General features: G+C 46.5%; 1 protein-coding gene across 1 annotated transcript; it reads left to right on the forward strand.

The window, feature by feature from the left end:
• Nucleotides 4,635-8,980, forward strand: LOC8067204 (heptahelical transmembrane protein 4). The gene is made up of 3 exons (XM_002442173.2): nucleotides 4,635-5,252; nucleotides 5,414-5,711; nucleotides 7,849-8,980. The coding sequence occupies exons 1-3, from the start codon at nucleotides 4,843-4,845 to the stop codon at nucleotides 8,518-8,520; spliced, it is 1,380 nt and encodes a 459-aa protein (XP_002442218.2). The 5' UTR covers nucleotides 4,635-4,842; the 3' UTR covers nucleotides 8,521-8,980.

The raw sequence follows: 13,752 nt of genomic DNA on the forward strand, positions 1-13,752 counted from the left end.
GAGGAGAAGGATTGACATATATGCCAAGCCTGTTCACATTTGGCATTGGGAAACTGGCGTGAAGTCCGCGTGCGGCTATGGGTTAAGGTCGCGTGAGTTTGGCGACATCCAGCCGCCAGACTTTCCTACGAACCATCTATCGGTCTTCCATCAACAACAGGTACTCCATCGATGCCCTCCCAATTGTTTGTGTTTTTGCCTATCGGTCTTCTATCAACGCCAGGTACTCCATCGATACCCTTCGGATCATTTTTGTCGGCAAAGACTCCAGCCTCCAAACTCTGAGCGGCGCGACCTCAGCGCCGGAAAGGTCCTTGTTTGGTTTTAGTAATTGAGTGACAACTTAGGTGGACTAATAGTATTTATGTGAGATACATAGGAGATTAGTCCACAGGTGATGATGTGATGATGGAGGAGCTCATTGCATATGAGACATGACATGGAGTCATGTGACCAAGGTGGAGAAGATCAAGATGAGGCTTGGCTTGATGGACCGATTGCAAGAGTGAAGGGCAAGTCGGAGGCTTTGAAGCGAGGGACCGCGTGTGACGGTTGAAGCTTGGGCAAGACTTGGCGCCGATGGACCGAGGCAACGGTGAAGAGCAAGTGAGGTCAAGATCGATGAACCAATACAGTCACTGATGATATGAAGTGGATCATATCATTTTTTGATTGGTTGGTGCATGTGTTGCATCAATAATGGAGGAGATGGAATGGAAAGCGCAAGGCAAAGGTATAACCTAGGGCATTTCCATTTCACCGGTCATAGGTGTGTAGAGAAGTTTATGACCGGATTTAGGATAGATGGTCGTACTATCAAGAGGGGCAAACTTGTTTGCATATTGGTCATCTAGTGCCACTTGAGCGATCTAACTTTGCATACGTGTTAGGATCGAGTGGCGTGGCAAGTTGAGAGACTAACTCCTTTGGAAAAATGTTTGTGAAAATGCTAACACACATGCACATGGGGTGTACACTTGTTGGTGTTGGCACACTTTACAAAAGAGGTGGAGTTCCTAGAGTTGAGAGGCGTGTGGGTTCCTCTCTCCCTCCCGCCGAGCTTGCGAGGCGGGATTCGGCGCTTTTGAGAAAATTAAGTGCAGTTTTTTCTATTGCGCCCGTGGGAAGTTTAGAAAAGTCGCGGGAGTGTTTCTCTCACCGGACGCTCTGCATGGAGGCACCGGACGCTGGCCTTTAGCGTCTAGTGTATTGTTGGGTCTGTCCAGAGTGCACCAGACGCATCGGAGTGAGTCTGGTGTGCGGGCGGTTTGGCGACCCTCTCTGCGCATGAGTCCGGTGAGCACCGGACGCTCAGGGTGCGTCCGGTGGCTCGCGTCCGGTGACCCTGCGAGTTTGCCGAGCTCTCTGCGTACGGGTCCGGTGTGCACCGGACGTATCCGGTGTGACGCAGTAAAGCGTCCGGTGGTGCTGTGCAGGCGCGCGTGCGCAATAGCTGTTGGCGGCAACGGTCGAGTTCAAACGGCTAGTGACACGTGGCTGACCCCTGAGCACCGGACGCTGGGGGTTGAGCGTCCGGTGGCTCCCTGTGAGCGTCCGGTGCCCACGTGTTTTGCCCAGCGAAGGGTTAACGGCTAGTTTAGCCCTTGGGGCTATAAATAAAAGTGGTGGCCGGCCTTGGCTTGTGCTGAGCACCCTTGGGACTTAGTGTCCATGCTTGGGGAGTGCTAGTAAAGCCTCTAACTCACATATGCTTGATAGTGATCATCCGATTGTGTGAGTGGGCGATTCTAGTGCGTTGCATTGAGAGATTGCATCGAGTGGCACTAGGTGTTCGTGTTGCAAGCCGATGGTGCTTGTTACTCTTGGAGGTTGCCACCTCCTAGACGGCTTGGTGGCTTGTGACTCCGTCGAAGCACGCAAGGAGATTGTGCGGTGCTTTGGAGAAGAGATTGTGAGGGGTACGGTGCTCACCCCGCGGGGTTCGCGAAGAGCAACTCTAGATGAGCGAGACGTGAAGAGCGACAAGTGGTTCGGTCGGGTCAAGTGCTAGAGCTTGTGGTAAGCACTCCACGTGGGAGAGTGTGACTTGCGGGTCACCACTAGCAAGAGGACCGGCGGCAACCTTGGAGCTTGTCTCAACGAGGACGTAGCTTGGTGGCAACCAAGTGATCCTCGGGAGAAAATCATCGTGTCAACATTGTTCTTCCCGTTGGTTTGCAAGTCCCTAACATAAGCTTGTTCTTATATTCATATAATTGTGCTTGTGTAGTTGCTCTTGTAATTAGTTAGCTTGTGTAGCTTTCTAGTTACCTTCTTGCTTGTGTAGCTAGAAGTAGTTCCCTTGCGTGACTAATTTGGTTTATGTAACCTTGTTAGTCACATTACTTAGTTTGCGTAACTAATTTGGCATTAGTTGCCTTGTTATTGAGCTTGCTAGTGAGCTTAGGCTTTGTGCTTTTGCTTACTAGTTGTGTAGGAGCTCCCCCGTCTTGCAAAGTACTAGTGGCATAGGTTTGTGTGACCTTGCTCCTAGAATTGGTTAGGTGAGCTCTTGGTAAGGTAGCACCTTGCTTGCTTGTTTAGGATCTTTTTAAGGTGCTAGAGAACTTATATAGAGGGGTATAGTCTTGGCTAGACCGATAGTTTTAATTCCGCACTTATTTCGGTTAGCCGACGCTTTATTTTTTAGAAAGGACTATTCACCCCCCCTCTAGTCCGCCATCTCGACCCTTCAGCGCCTCAGCAGAAATAAATTTGCCGCGAACATTCACCCGACGCGCGGGGAGGAGAAAAGCTCGGCAAAAAGATTGTGCGAGTCCATAATTTTCTTTTTTACCAAGTGATTAATGCCAAACCATTGGAGATTGCTTCTTTTCACCTTTGTCATATTTTTTTGAAACTTGGCAAACTCTCTCATTTGCCAAATCAATTATGCAAAACGGTTGGGGATGCTTTATATGTATATACCTACGGTTGGGTGTGGGATTTTTTTCATGATCAGATCAAGTGGATGAGCACACTTATGTCATGCATAGAACCGGGGCTGCCCAATAGATGTATATGCGAACCACATGTCAAAATCAACAATATCAAGCACATTTCGCATCGCTTTGTCACTTTGACCAATGTATCTAATAAGCTCATTTGGAGGCAGGGTTGCCATGTTATGAGTACTATCTCTACTATCCAATGTAATCTTTAAAATGAGACCTCATCCTACTATAATTACCAATCTTAGAATGCATTTTATTAGAGAAGCTAGGATCAATGGGCCTTATGTAGCCCTCACACATGGAGACCAAATAAATCAAGATATCATCAAATTTTCGACTAATTGTCTATGTAGAATGCTTGAATATACCATACACTTATGGACATACCATGCGCACAGACTAGAAGAAAGATAGCTACTGATTTCATAGAATTCAAGTGAACAGACTCAAGACCACATGTACCCACTAACAAGTTATATAGCTTGTCAAACAATGATGCGTTCATTCCTAACAAGATACATTAAAACTACTGTGGAGCAAATCTATAGTAGCCTAGCTTGTCGGCAGACAAAGCATACCAATTATTCTAAATAAAAAACCGCGCATGATTTCCTCTCACATGCTTGATACTGATTCTCCTAAATTATAAGACGTTTGACTCTTTTGATATTAAATTTAATCATTCGTCTTATTTAAAAATTTGTGTAAAATATCATTTTTTTATTGTGGCTTGGTTTATTAATAAAAGTTCTTCAAGAATAACTTAAATTTGACTATGTTTGCATAAATTTTTTTAAATAAAACAAGTGGTCAAACTTAGAGTAAAAAAAGTCAAACGTCTTATAATTATTTTACAGCTAAAAATTTTTACTGCGATCTGTAGATCTGAACCATTCTGATCGTTCGCCCTTCCATCCTGATCTATCCTGCCAATCGATCTGAGTTAAGACATCCCTGCTCACTTCTGTACAGACATTGAAGACGAAGAGAGAATGTTATTCTCCAAGTTGCTGGAATGTTTTACTGAAACTGAATATTTGGAGCTTTTCACAGCGTGAAAATGCTAAAGTTTCAGCATATGGATGTGTATCACTCAGAGATTTACCGACAACTGGAGAAAAAGTTTTGGTAATTCTCCTAACGCTAATTCTTGTTCGTTTGTTACGTGTGATTTGAGACTAGGCTTTCTTGCTGAATTGTCCACCTAATCTGACATGATTTCTTTCCCTAAAAAACAGTGTTCAGACGATAAGCAACCATCATCGAGTAACAAACCAACAACAATAAACAAAAGTTGATCTGAATTGGTTCCTTAATTGATTTCTTGGACGAAATAAACCACCCCACATTGTCAATGCTCAGTACGTACTCCATGCAAATAAATCAATTAAATCCCTGCAAGAAAGCCATAAATATATACAATATACTCCTATACTTAATAAAGAACAGAAAAGGGACACATGGGACAGATTTTATTTCTCCTCTCTCGTGAACACACACATGGGGTATGGGACAAGCAATTTAAACCACTTCTCTCTCCCTCACGTCAAACCCAACTACTAGTCCACATAGCCAATGGGAATCTTCGCATCTACGTGGAGGGATTCAACCACTCAAATTGGAATATTATTAGTATATGGTCTCAGAGATCCCAATTTTCTTGCACTCCTTGTTTGGCTCCATAGAGCAACATGGCTCCAAGCATAAGAGAAGACTGCTAGGAGAGAGAGAGAGAGAGAGAGAGAGAGAGAGAGAGAGAGAGAGTTATATGCATGTGTATATAGAGAGAGGCAGCACAAAACTTCAGTCTATACATACCTTACATACCTTTACACAACCTAATAACCACCATTGGCAGGCAGCAGCATAGCTAGCTTGCTTCTAATGCATGGTTCCTTGTCTTGACCAGCTTCACAACACAACCACATTGTTGTGGTCTTATGCAAGAAAGGCCAGGGCCAGGGCCACTGCTGCACCAGCCAAGGCTAGCTACAACACCAAAAGGTGCTGGAATTATACATCTCCAAGGTCCAAGCTAGCTAGAAGACCTTTGGTGGTGAGGGTGAGCTTGGAGGAGGAGGAACCCATGGCTGCTGCTGCTTCCTGCATAGCTTGCAATGGCGGCAGCGCTGATGCGAAGGAGGAGAAGCACAAGTGTGAGCTCATCAGGTACGAAGCACTGCCGGAGTGGCTCAAGGACAACGAGTTCATCCATGGCTACTACCGCTGCGAGTGGCCGATGAAGGAGACCATCCTCAGCATCTTCTCCATCCACAACGAGACCCTCAATGTTTGGTCGTAAGTCCCTCATTATACTCCATTCCCCTCATCAGGATTTCTGCAATTTAATTTAATTTTCCCTAACTGTTGATGATATATTCTTCAGACAACAATTCCTGCACTGGACGTAGAGTATATTTACCTGACCTGACATCAATCTATATTCTGCTGGCTGGCAGGCATTTGATCGGGTTCCTGCTGTTCCTGTGCCTGACAATCTTCACAGCAATGGTGATCCCAAGGAGCGGCAGCAGCAGCAGGAGCAGCACTGCATACCAGCTGGGAGATCTGGTGGAGATGGCCAGGGCCAACATGACGGTAGCGCTGAGGCATGAGGCACTTGCAGCGTGTTTCCTGCTGCCACCATCTGCTGCTGCTGCTTCAGCTGCTTTGTCTGAAGATGGTCAGCAGATCCCAACCAGCTGTCCACCCAACACTTCCTCCTCCTCCTCCCATCATCATGCCATCCAGATCCAGGTACTAAATTACTGCTATTTGTTTCTCTCTTTGTTTACCAGTAGTATGTATCCTCTCTCTAGTCACAATTGTGTGTCGTTTTGGTTGCATATACATCACATTTAAAAACTTTGGTCATCAATATCCTTTCTAAATATCTCGACCGATTTTTTTTTTGTAAAATTTTAAGTGTTATTTTGTTCTTAGTGTTTGACCTTATTAGCAAATAGTAGAGGAGTACTACATCCGTCCACAAAAAAAATGTAATTATCACATGTCGAGGAGTCAAACAATTTAAACTTTGACTAAAATATATAAAAAGGTGTTAAAATTCATGAGACAAAATAAGTATTATTAGATTAGTTATAGAATATATTTTCATAATAAATTTATTTGGAGACATAAATGCTTATATTATTTACTATACATTTATTCAAACTTAAGTTAATTTGACTAGTACAATTCCCATAATTACATTCTTTTGTGAACTATTAGTGTCGTCATGTGGTTATGTTAGAGAATAGAATAGTAGGAGTAGGGCTTGTTTAGTTTACCTCAAAAACCAAAAACTTTTCAAGATTCTCTATCACATCAAATCTTGCGGCATACGCATAAAGCACCAAATATAGACGAAAATAAAAACTAATTGTATAGTTTACTTGTAAATCGCGAAATGAATCTTTTGAGTCTAATTAGTCCATGATTGAACAATAATTGCGAAATAAAAATGAAAGTGCTACAATACTCAAAACTAAGAAAATTTCGGAACTAACAGTGTCATGTGGTTATGTGCTGTTGTTAATGGGCCCTGTCAGGGTACTGATCTCAGGTAGGTGGCTTCCATATTAACTTCTGAGTTTAGTAGTTGGCATGTGTTTAATGGGCTGCTAGTGCTAGCTAGCTAGCTGCTGGCAGGCTGCATCTGCATTGCATTGCATTTACACACAGCAGGGTCCTTTCTACTTTCCCTGCTAGCTACGGTTCTAAACAGCCTTACTGATGATGCATCCTTTAATCTGCTTTATTAGCCTTTAGTTGTTGTGTTCTGCTTTTCAAAATCTCATCAAGGTTGGCACAAGCAGCAGTACAATTTTGGTTGGTTTGTTAATTTATTTACTTCAATCAATCCTCTTCATGTTTGTGCCAGTAAGCGTTGAATGTAGTACTGTGCTAGAATAGTTATGATTCTTGCCAACACAGTGAAGTTAGTTGTGGCCAGCCGAATCCGTTTGTTTGAACTTATCAGCACTACTTGTCATCTGTTCGCATAGCTAAAAACTATGGCAGAAAGTACTATTTGCTAATTTATTATGAGAGAAAAACACTCTACTGAATAGCTGTCAGATTTGGCTGCTAAGCTTGGAGTAATATGATAGATGTGTATATGTAACGGTTTCAGCAAAAACAGTGCAACCATTAGCTATACTTTTTTGTTGATGTGATTGTGATGGGCAACAACCAGACTAAGCTTGGATTTGTTTTGGTCAGCAGCAGTTATAACCATGATTGCTATGCATGATAAGTGCAATGAGACAGCGACACTTGCATTTGCAACTGAACACGCGAGCGTATACCATATAGTATATTTGTTTCCTAACTTTCATATAATCAAATATAGGGTGCGTGCATATTGATAAAAACAAAGACAGTAGTGAGGTGTGAGGATGGCAGTTAACAGATTGCTTCAAACCAGCAGGTCCGATCCCATCCCAAGCATAACATTTTGATTTTGATCGAGCAACAAATAAGAAGCACAAACACGTTACTGTAGTACTGTACATGACTGGTAATGCATTTGTAGATGGTGACAGAGTATCCATGCCTGCCTGTTCCTTCTGGATCTCTGTTCTGTTTGTGTTTGGGAATTTCACACAGAAAAGCAGACATGCAAACGAAGAGTAATTGGATGCTGTTTCACCTCACACCGGACCACACATTCAGATCCACTGTGCTGTAATCGCATATTCGCATATACCAAGTGTAATTATTCGCTTAATCAAGTATTTCACTGCAGTAAACCTTTGATCTGACAAGAACTGACCTCAATTAATTCCTGCTTCGCTGACTAGATACTTCTTTACTGCAGTAAATAAATAAAATTAAATCCCATAAGAACTGCAACTGATGATCTGTACGTGATGTCTGTGCCTGCATGCAGGGCAGCACTGGTAATACGTCGGTCACCAAGGACGCCGGCGCCGCCATCGCCACCGCGGCTGCCGACCCCATCACGCGGTGGCCGCTATTCGCGTACCTGGGCGGCGCGATGGTGTGCCTGCTGACGAGCAGCGCGTGCCACCTGATCCTGTGCCACTCGGAGCGCACGGCGTACGTGACGCTGCGGCTGGACTACGCCGGCATCGCCGCGCTGATCGTCACCTCCTTCTACCCGCTGGCCTACTACTCCTTCCTCTGCGCGCCGGCGCTGCAGCGGCTGTACATGGGCTCCATCACGGCGCTGGGGGCCGCCGCCGTGACGGCGTCGCTGGTGCCGGCGTTCCAGGCGCCCGAGCTGCGCCCGCTCCGCGCCGCGCTCTTCTCCTGCATGGGCGCGTCGGGCGTCGTCCCCATCGCGCACAAGCTGCTCCTCTACGGCGGCACCGCGCCGGGCGCCGTGGCGTCGGCGGGCTACGAGGCGCTCATGGGCGCGCTCTACGCGCTCGGCGTCGCCGTGTACGCCGCGCGCGTCCCGGAGCGGTGGGCGCCGGGCAGGTTCGACCTCGTCGGACACAGCCACCAGCTGTTCCACCTCTTCGTCATCGCCGGCGCCTACGCGCACTACCTCGCCGGAGTCGAGTACCTCAAGTGGAGGGACGTCGACAAATGCTAGCTAGCTGGCTGCTGATTGCCGTGGCGTGGCGGCGCCATGCGCGAGGGCGCGGTGTACACGCTGAATCATGTCAGCAAGCACGTAAGCAAATAAGCAATGCTGCTGTACTGTACACATGCTGCGGCCTTGAGAAGAGATTGGTGAAACTGTGACAGAGTGACAGGTGGGCCCGGCCGATATATGCATGGTTGGTCGCAGAAGTTCATCAAGAGGTTTGGCTAGAGAAAGATTATGCCGTGTACCTAATTAGTAGTAGTAGACGATTTTAAAAAGAAGGTAGTGTAGACACTATTTTGATTATTCCTTTTTGTGGACTGATTGAGATCAATGGGTGTAAACAAATTAATGTATGTGTCTCATATCTATTACCAGCTGGCTGAACATGAGATGACAGTGTTCATCTTCAGACTTCAAGTCAAGAGATATAGAAATATTTTTAGGCCTTGTTTAGATGCGAAAAGATTTTGGATTTTTGCTACTGTAGTATTTTCGTTTGTTTGTGACAAATATTGTCCAATTATGGACTAACTAGAATCAAAAGATTCGTCTCGCGATTTACAAGTAAACTATGTAATTAGTTTTTATTTTCACTACTAGAATTGACGAGTTTCCCTAGGATATTTTTGTTTCCCTACAGTTTCATGGGAACCCAAGGGAACGTATGTTTCCCTAGGGTTAGTTAGCAAAACCCTAGGAAAACAAATCTTTCCCTAGGGCCCTTGCGCTTTCGTCGGAGAGAGCCTAAGGAATGAACCCATTAGAACCCACTTTAGAGCCCGCGTGTCATCTTTCCCTAAAGAAAAAATAAAAATTCTAGGAAAACTACTAACTTAAGCCCTCTCCCAAAAATCCCAGAAATCTTCCCGCCCCCAACCCTATCTCCAGCACCCGCGACGCGCCGCCGCCACCGAAACCGCGACGCGCGCCTCCAGCCGCCCGTCCGCGCGAATCCACCGGCCGCCGTGCGATTCCAGCCGCCCGCCGTGCCCACCACCGCCGCGCAGCCGCCCGCCACGCCACACCGCCGTCGCGCAGTGCCTTAGCGCCTAGTGCGCCGCACGCCGCCACGCCTCCCTCTGTGCGCGCCGCCGTGTGTCGACGAAAGCTAGTCGGCAGTCTACCTTGGGGTATACCCACGGTAGTAGTTTATCGGCAGACAGGTGCGCAAGCTACGAACTCGATGGTGACGCAAGACACGGACAAGGTTTTTATCCAGGTTCGGCCGCCGTGTGGGCGTAATACCTATGTCCTGCGTCTGATTGTATTGCTGTGGATTGTGTTGAGTTGAGATGTGGTGTGTATGACCTGTCCTCTAGGGGACCTCTGCCCCTCCTTATATATCCTGAAGGGACAGAGTTACAAGCAAAGTATCCTATTTGGTACAATATTTTGTAGCCTTGCGATGCACGCCGACCAGCGTCGTGCACCTCACGTCTTCATCTTATGGGCCGAGCCACCTCTGATGGTGCGGCCCATGTCAGCCCATGAGGGTATAGGGGTTTATACCCCCACAGCTAGTCCCCGAGCACCATGTATTGTGATGTAACACGCTGTCTTGAGCTTCTTCGACCAGTGAGGCTTGACATCTTCGATTAGCACAAAAGTCGCCCAAACAGTTGCAACGGTATTTTGACCAACTCAAAAGACAGTTGATTAACATTGACATAGAAGAAGCAAGTTGTTCGAAGAATGCATGGTGCTTTTAATCAAAAAATATTTCTTTCCTGATGTAGTGTGCCCACTTTACTTTTCTGAAAAGTATAGACTTTCAAAAAGTAAGCATATTCACCGCAAGGTGAAGTGTGCCCACTTAGTCCCCGAGTCTGGTAGTAGGTGACATAGGCAGGTGGTGCCAGGGTCTAAAAAAATCATCTTAAAATTTCTGATACTGAGATGCATCGCCAGATGCATCATACTGATGTAGTCCCCGAGCTTGGTAGAAGGCGAAGTATAAGCCTTGTAGCAAGGTCTAAAAAATTAAAATCACCCCTCAGTTGTATATAAGTCCGATTCATATGTAACTGAGAAAGGCAGTCCCCAAATTGTGGTCGGAGAGTAATCGAAGCAAGTTCCGAGCACAATGCAGGGAGTGATTGATGAGTCCCCAAGCACGGTTGGGAATGTAATCATGCTCGGTGGCTAGCACAGTCCTCGAGCACGGCATAGAGACTGGTCGACCAGTCCCCGAGGATGGTTGGAAACATAAACATGCTCGGTGGTCGACACAGTCTTCGAGCACAATGTAGAGACTAGTCGACAAGTCCTCGAGCATGGTTGGGAGCGTAAACGTGCTCGGTGGTTGGCACAGTCCCCGAGCACGGCGTAGAGACTGGTGGACAAGTCCTCGAGCGTGGTTGGGAACGTAAACGTGCTCGGTGGTCGGCACAGTCTTCAAGCACAGCGTAGAGAGTAGTCGACAAGTCCCCGAGCGTGGTTGGGAACGTAAACGTGTTCGGTGATCGGAGCAGTTTCCGGACACAGCGTAGGGAATAGTCGACGAGTCCCCGAACGTAGCTTGTTGACTGGGCTAAACTCCTGAAAAATAAATATAGAGAATAGGTAGTATATGATGTATAAATAAACTCTAGATAAAAAAACAGCACTAAAATAAGTTTTAGATTTTTTTAAAATTAGCACGAGTTGTTAATTTATCCTAGAGCTTGTACTAGCTCTGGTCTAGTCAACAATCAGCATGAGGTGCGGAACCTAGACATGCGCAGGATTGTCAGCCTCGCCAGAGAGCTACTGCTGACCACCCAGAACGCAGAGGGCGGATGTGTGCACGTGTAGGGAGGAGTCGGAGATAGTGCCGGCTCTGGAAAACTCGTGTAGGAGAAAAAACTAGTCGGCTAACCAAAAAGTTGTTTTAAGGATAATAATGTTAAAAATATTATGCTATGAATAAATAAAATATTAGAAGTGTACTTATCTTTGGAAGAAAGTCTAGTCGGTGACAACAAAATTGTCCGGCCCTCGAGCTTTTCGACTTGTCATGACGGTGGTCGTTGTTGTCATAGCGCCGTTCTTCGCGACGATTATTATTGCGACTGGTGGTCAGAGCAAGTAGGCCAAACAATTTGGTCGATGGTCCGAGCAGGTCGGTGTTGTCGATCTGCCTCCCTTTGTAGCAGGGAAGCGGGTGACGCGTTGTCGGCGTGGTCGGAAACGTTGCTGGAGTAGTCAAAGTCGTAGCCAGCGTGGTTGGAGTCGCGACCGACGTCGATGAAGAAGTGATTGGCGCAGATCGGATCTACGCCTCCTCTGTGGTCATGGTGGTGAAGCTGTTGAAGCTGACGGTGAACGTGAAGTCACCCGCCATGGTGAAAGCCCTAGTTTGGTTTTGGATAATTGATGAAACCCTAGTACTAACCTCTATGCTAAGTGTGTGTAGACTTAATGAGGTTGGTACATGCCAAGTGATGGAGAAAGTGATGATCATGGTGATGATGGTGATGACCACAAGATGATCAAGTGATCAACTTGGAAAAGAAGAAAGAGAAAAACAAAACCCTATGGAGATCAAGGCAAAGGTATTGCTTAGGGTTTTGGTTTTGGTGATCAAGACACCATAGAGGGTGTGATCACATTTAGGATAGATAGCCGTACTATAAAGAGGGGAATTCTTTGGCTAAACGGTTATCAAGTGCCACTAGGTGTCATTGTTCATGGGCATGCATTTAGAACCTAGTAAGCTAACTTAACTCCTTCAAAGAAAATGATTGTGAAAATGCTAACACACGTGCACTTGTTGGTACACACGTTGTGGTGTTGGCACACTTTGAGAAGGAGGTGGAGTTTGAAGGGTAGAGAGAGGATGGGTTCCTCTCTCCCTCCCGCCGAGCTTGCGAGGCGGGAGTCTAACGGTCACTTGCAGTGCACCGGACGCTTGAGCAAGTTAGCACCGGACGCGTCCGGTGCTAACTTGCTCAAGCGTCCGGTGCACTGCAAGTGACCGTTAGACTCTGACACGTGACTGACGTTGGAGCACCGGACGCAGGTGTTGAGCGTCCGGTGCCCCTTTAAGAGCGTCCGGTGACCCCGTTTTTCGCCTAGTGAAAGAGCCAACGGCTCTATTTGTTTGAGGGGCTATAAATACGTGTTTGGCCGGCTTGGGGCTTACTCTCTTGGCATTCTAACAGACATAACATTCTTGTGAGCCTAAGCAAACACCTCCCACTCATCTCCTCCATAGATTAAACATCTTTGTCAGATTGGGAGTGATTCCAAGTGCATTTGCTTGAGTGATTGCATCTAGTGGCACTTGGGGATCGTTTTAGCTGCGGTTTTCTTGTTACTCTTGGTGGTTGCCGCCACCTAGACGGCTTGGAGCAGCGGAGGAGGATTGACACGAGTTGGTGATTGTTCGTGGCCATCTCCCGGTGATTGTGAGGGGTATTGTACCTTCCCCGGCGGAGAGCCGAAAGGTAACTCTAGTGGATTGCTCGTGTCATTGAGTTACCTCACTTGTGGGTAGGTTCTTGTGGTGTCCTAGTGAGGACGAGGTTCGTGCTACACCTCTTAGCCACCGAACCACCAAGTGTTGGTCGACACAACGGGGACGTAGCGTGCCGGCAAGCACGTGAACCTCGGGAGAAAAATTGTGTGTCTCCATTGTGATTGTTCATTGGATTTCTTCCGGTGATTGGACTTCATATTATTGATTGGTTCATCCCCTCTACGCGGCGGTATAAAGTTCAAACCATCGCTTTTACATTCCCGCAAACTAGAGTAGCTTACTTACTTGTATAGAAACTTTAGGTAGCTTTCTAGTGTAAGTAGTGACTTAGTTCTTGTGCGCATAGTGATCATAGCAACTAGAATTGTTGGGTAGGTGGCTTGCATACACCCCATTAGAGCTAGAGCAAAAAGCTTCGCTTTGTTATTTACTAACCTCTTGCTCTAGTGAGTTTGTAGAATTTTTAAATAGGCTATTCACCCCCCTCTAGCCATATTAGGACCTTTCACATGGCCGCGAAGTCGGGGATGATGACCATCTTGTTCGTCGGGAGAGCTGTACGCACACCCCCTACCTGGTGCGCCACTGTCGACGAAAGCTAGTCGGCAGTCTACCTTGGGGTATACCCACGGTAGTAGTTTATCGGTAGACAGGTGCGCAAGCTACGAACTCGATGGTGACACAAGACACGGACAAGGTTTTTATCCAGGTTCGGCCGCCGTGTGGGCGTAATACCTATGTCCTGTGTCTGATTGTATTGTTGTGGATTGTGTTGA

Source organism: Sorghum bicolor, chromosome 8 (assembly GCF_000003195.3).
Source record: "Sorghum bicolor cultivar BTx623 chromosome 8, Sorghum_bicolor_NCBIv3, whole genome shotgun sequence".
Taxonomy (NCBI): domain Eukaryota; kingdom Viridiplantae; phylum Streptophyta; class Magnoliopsida; order Poales; family Poaceae; genus Sorghum; species Sorghum bicolor.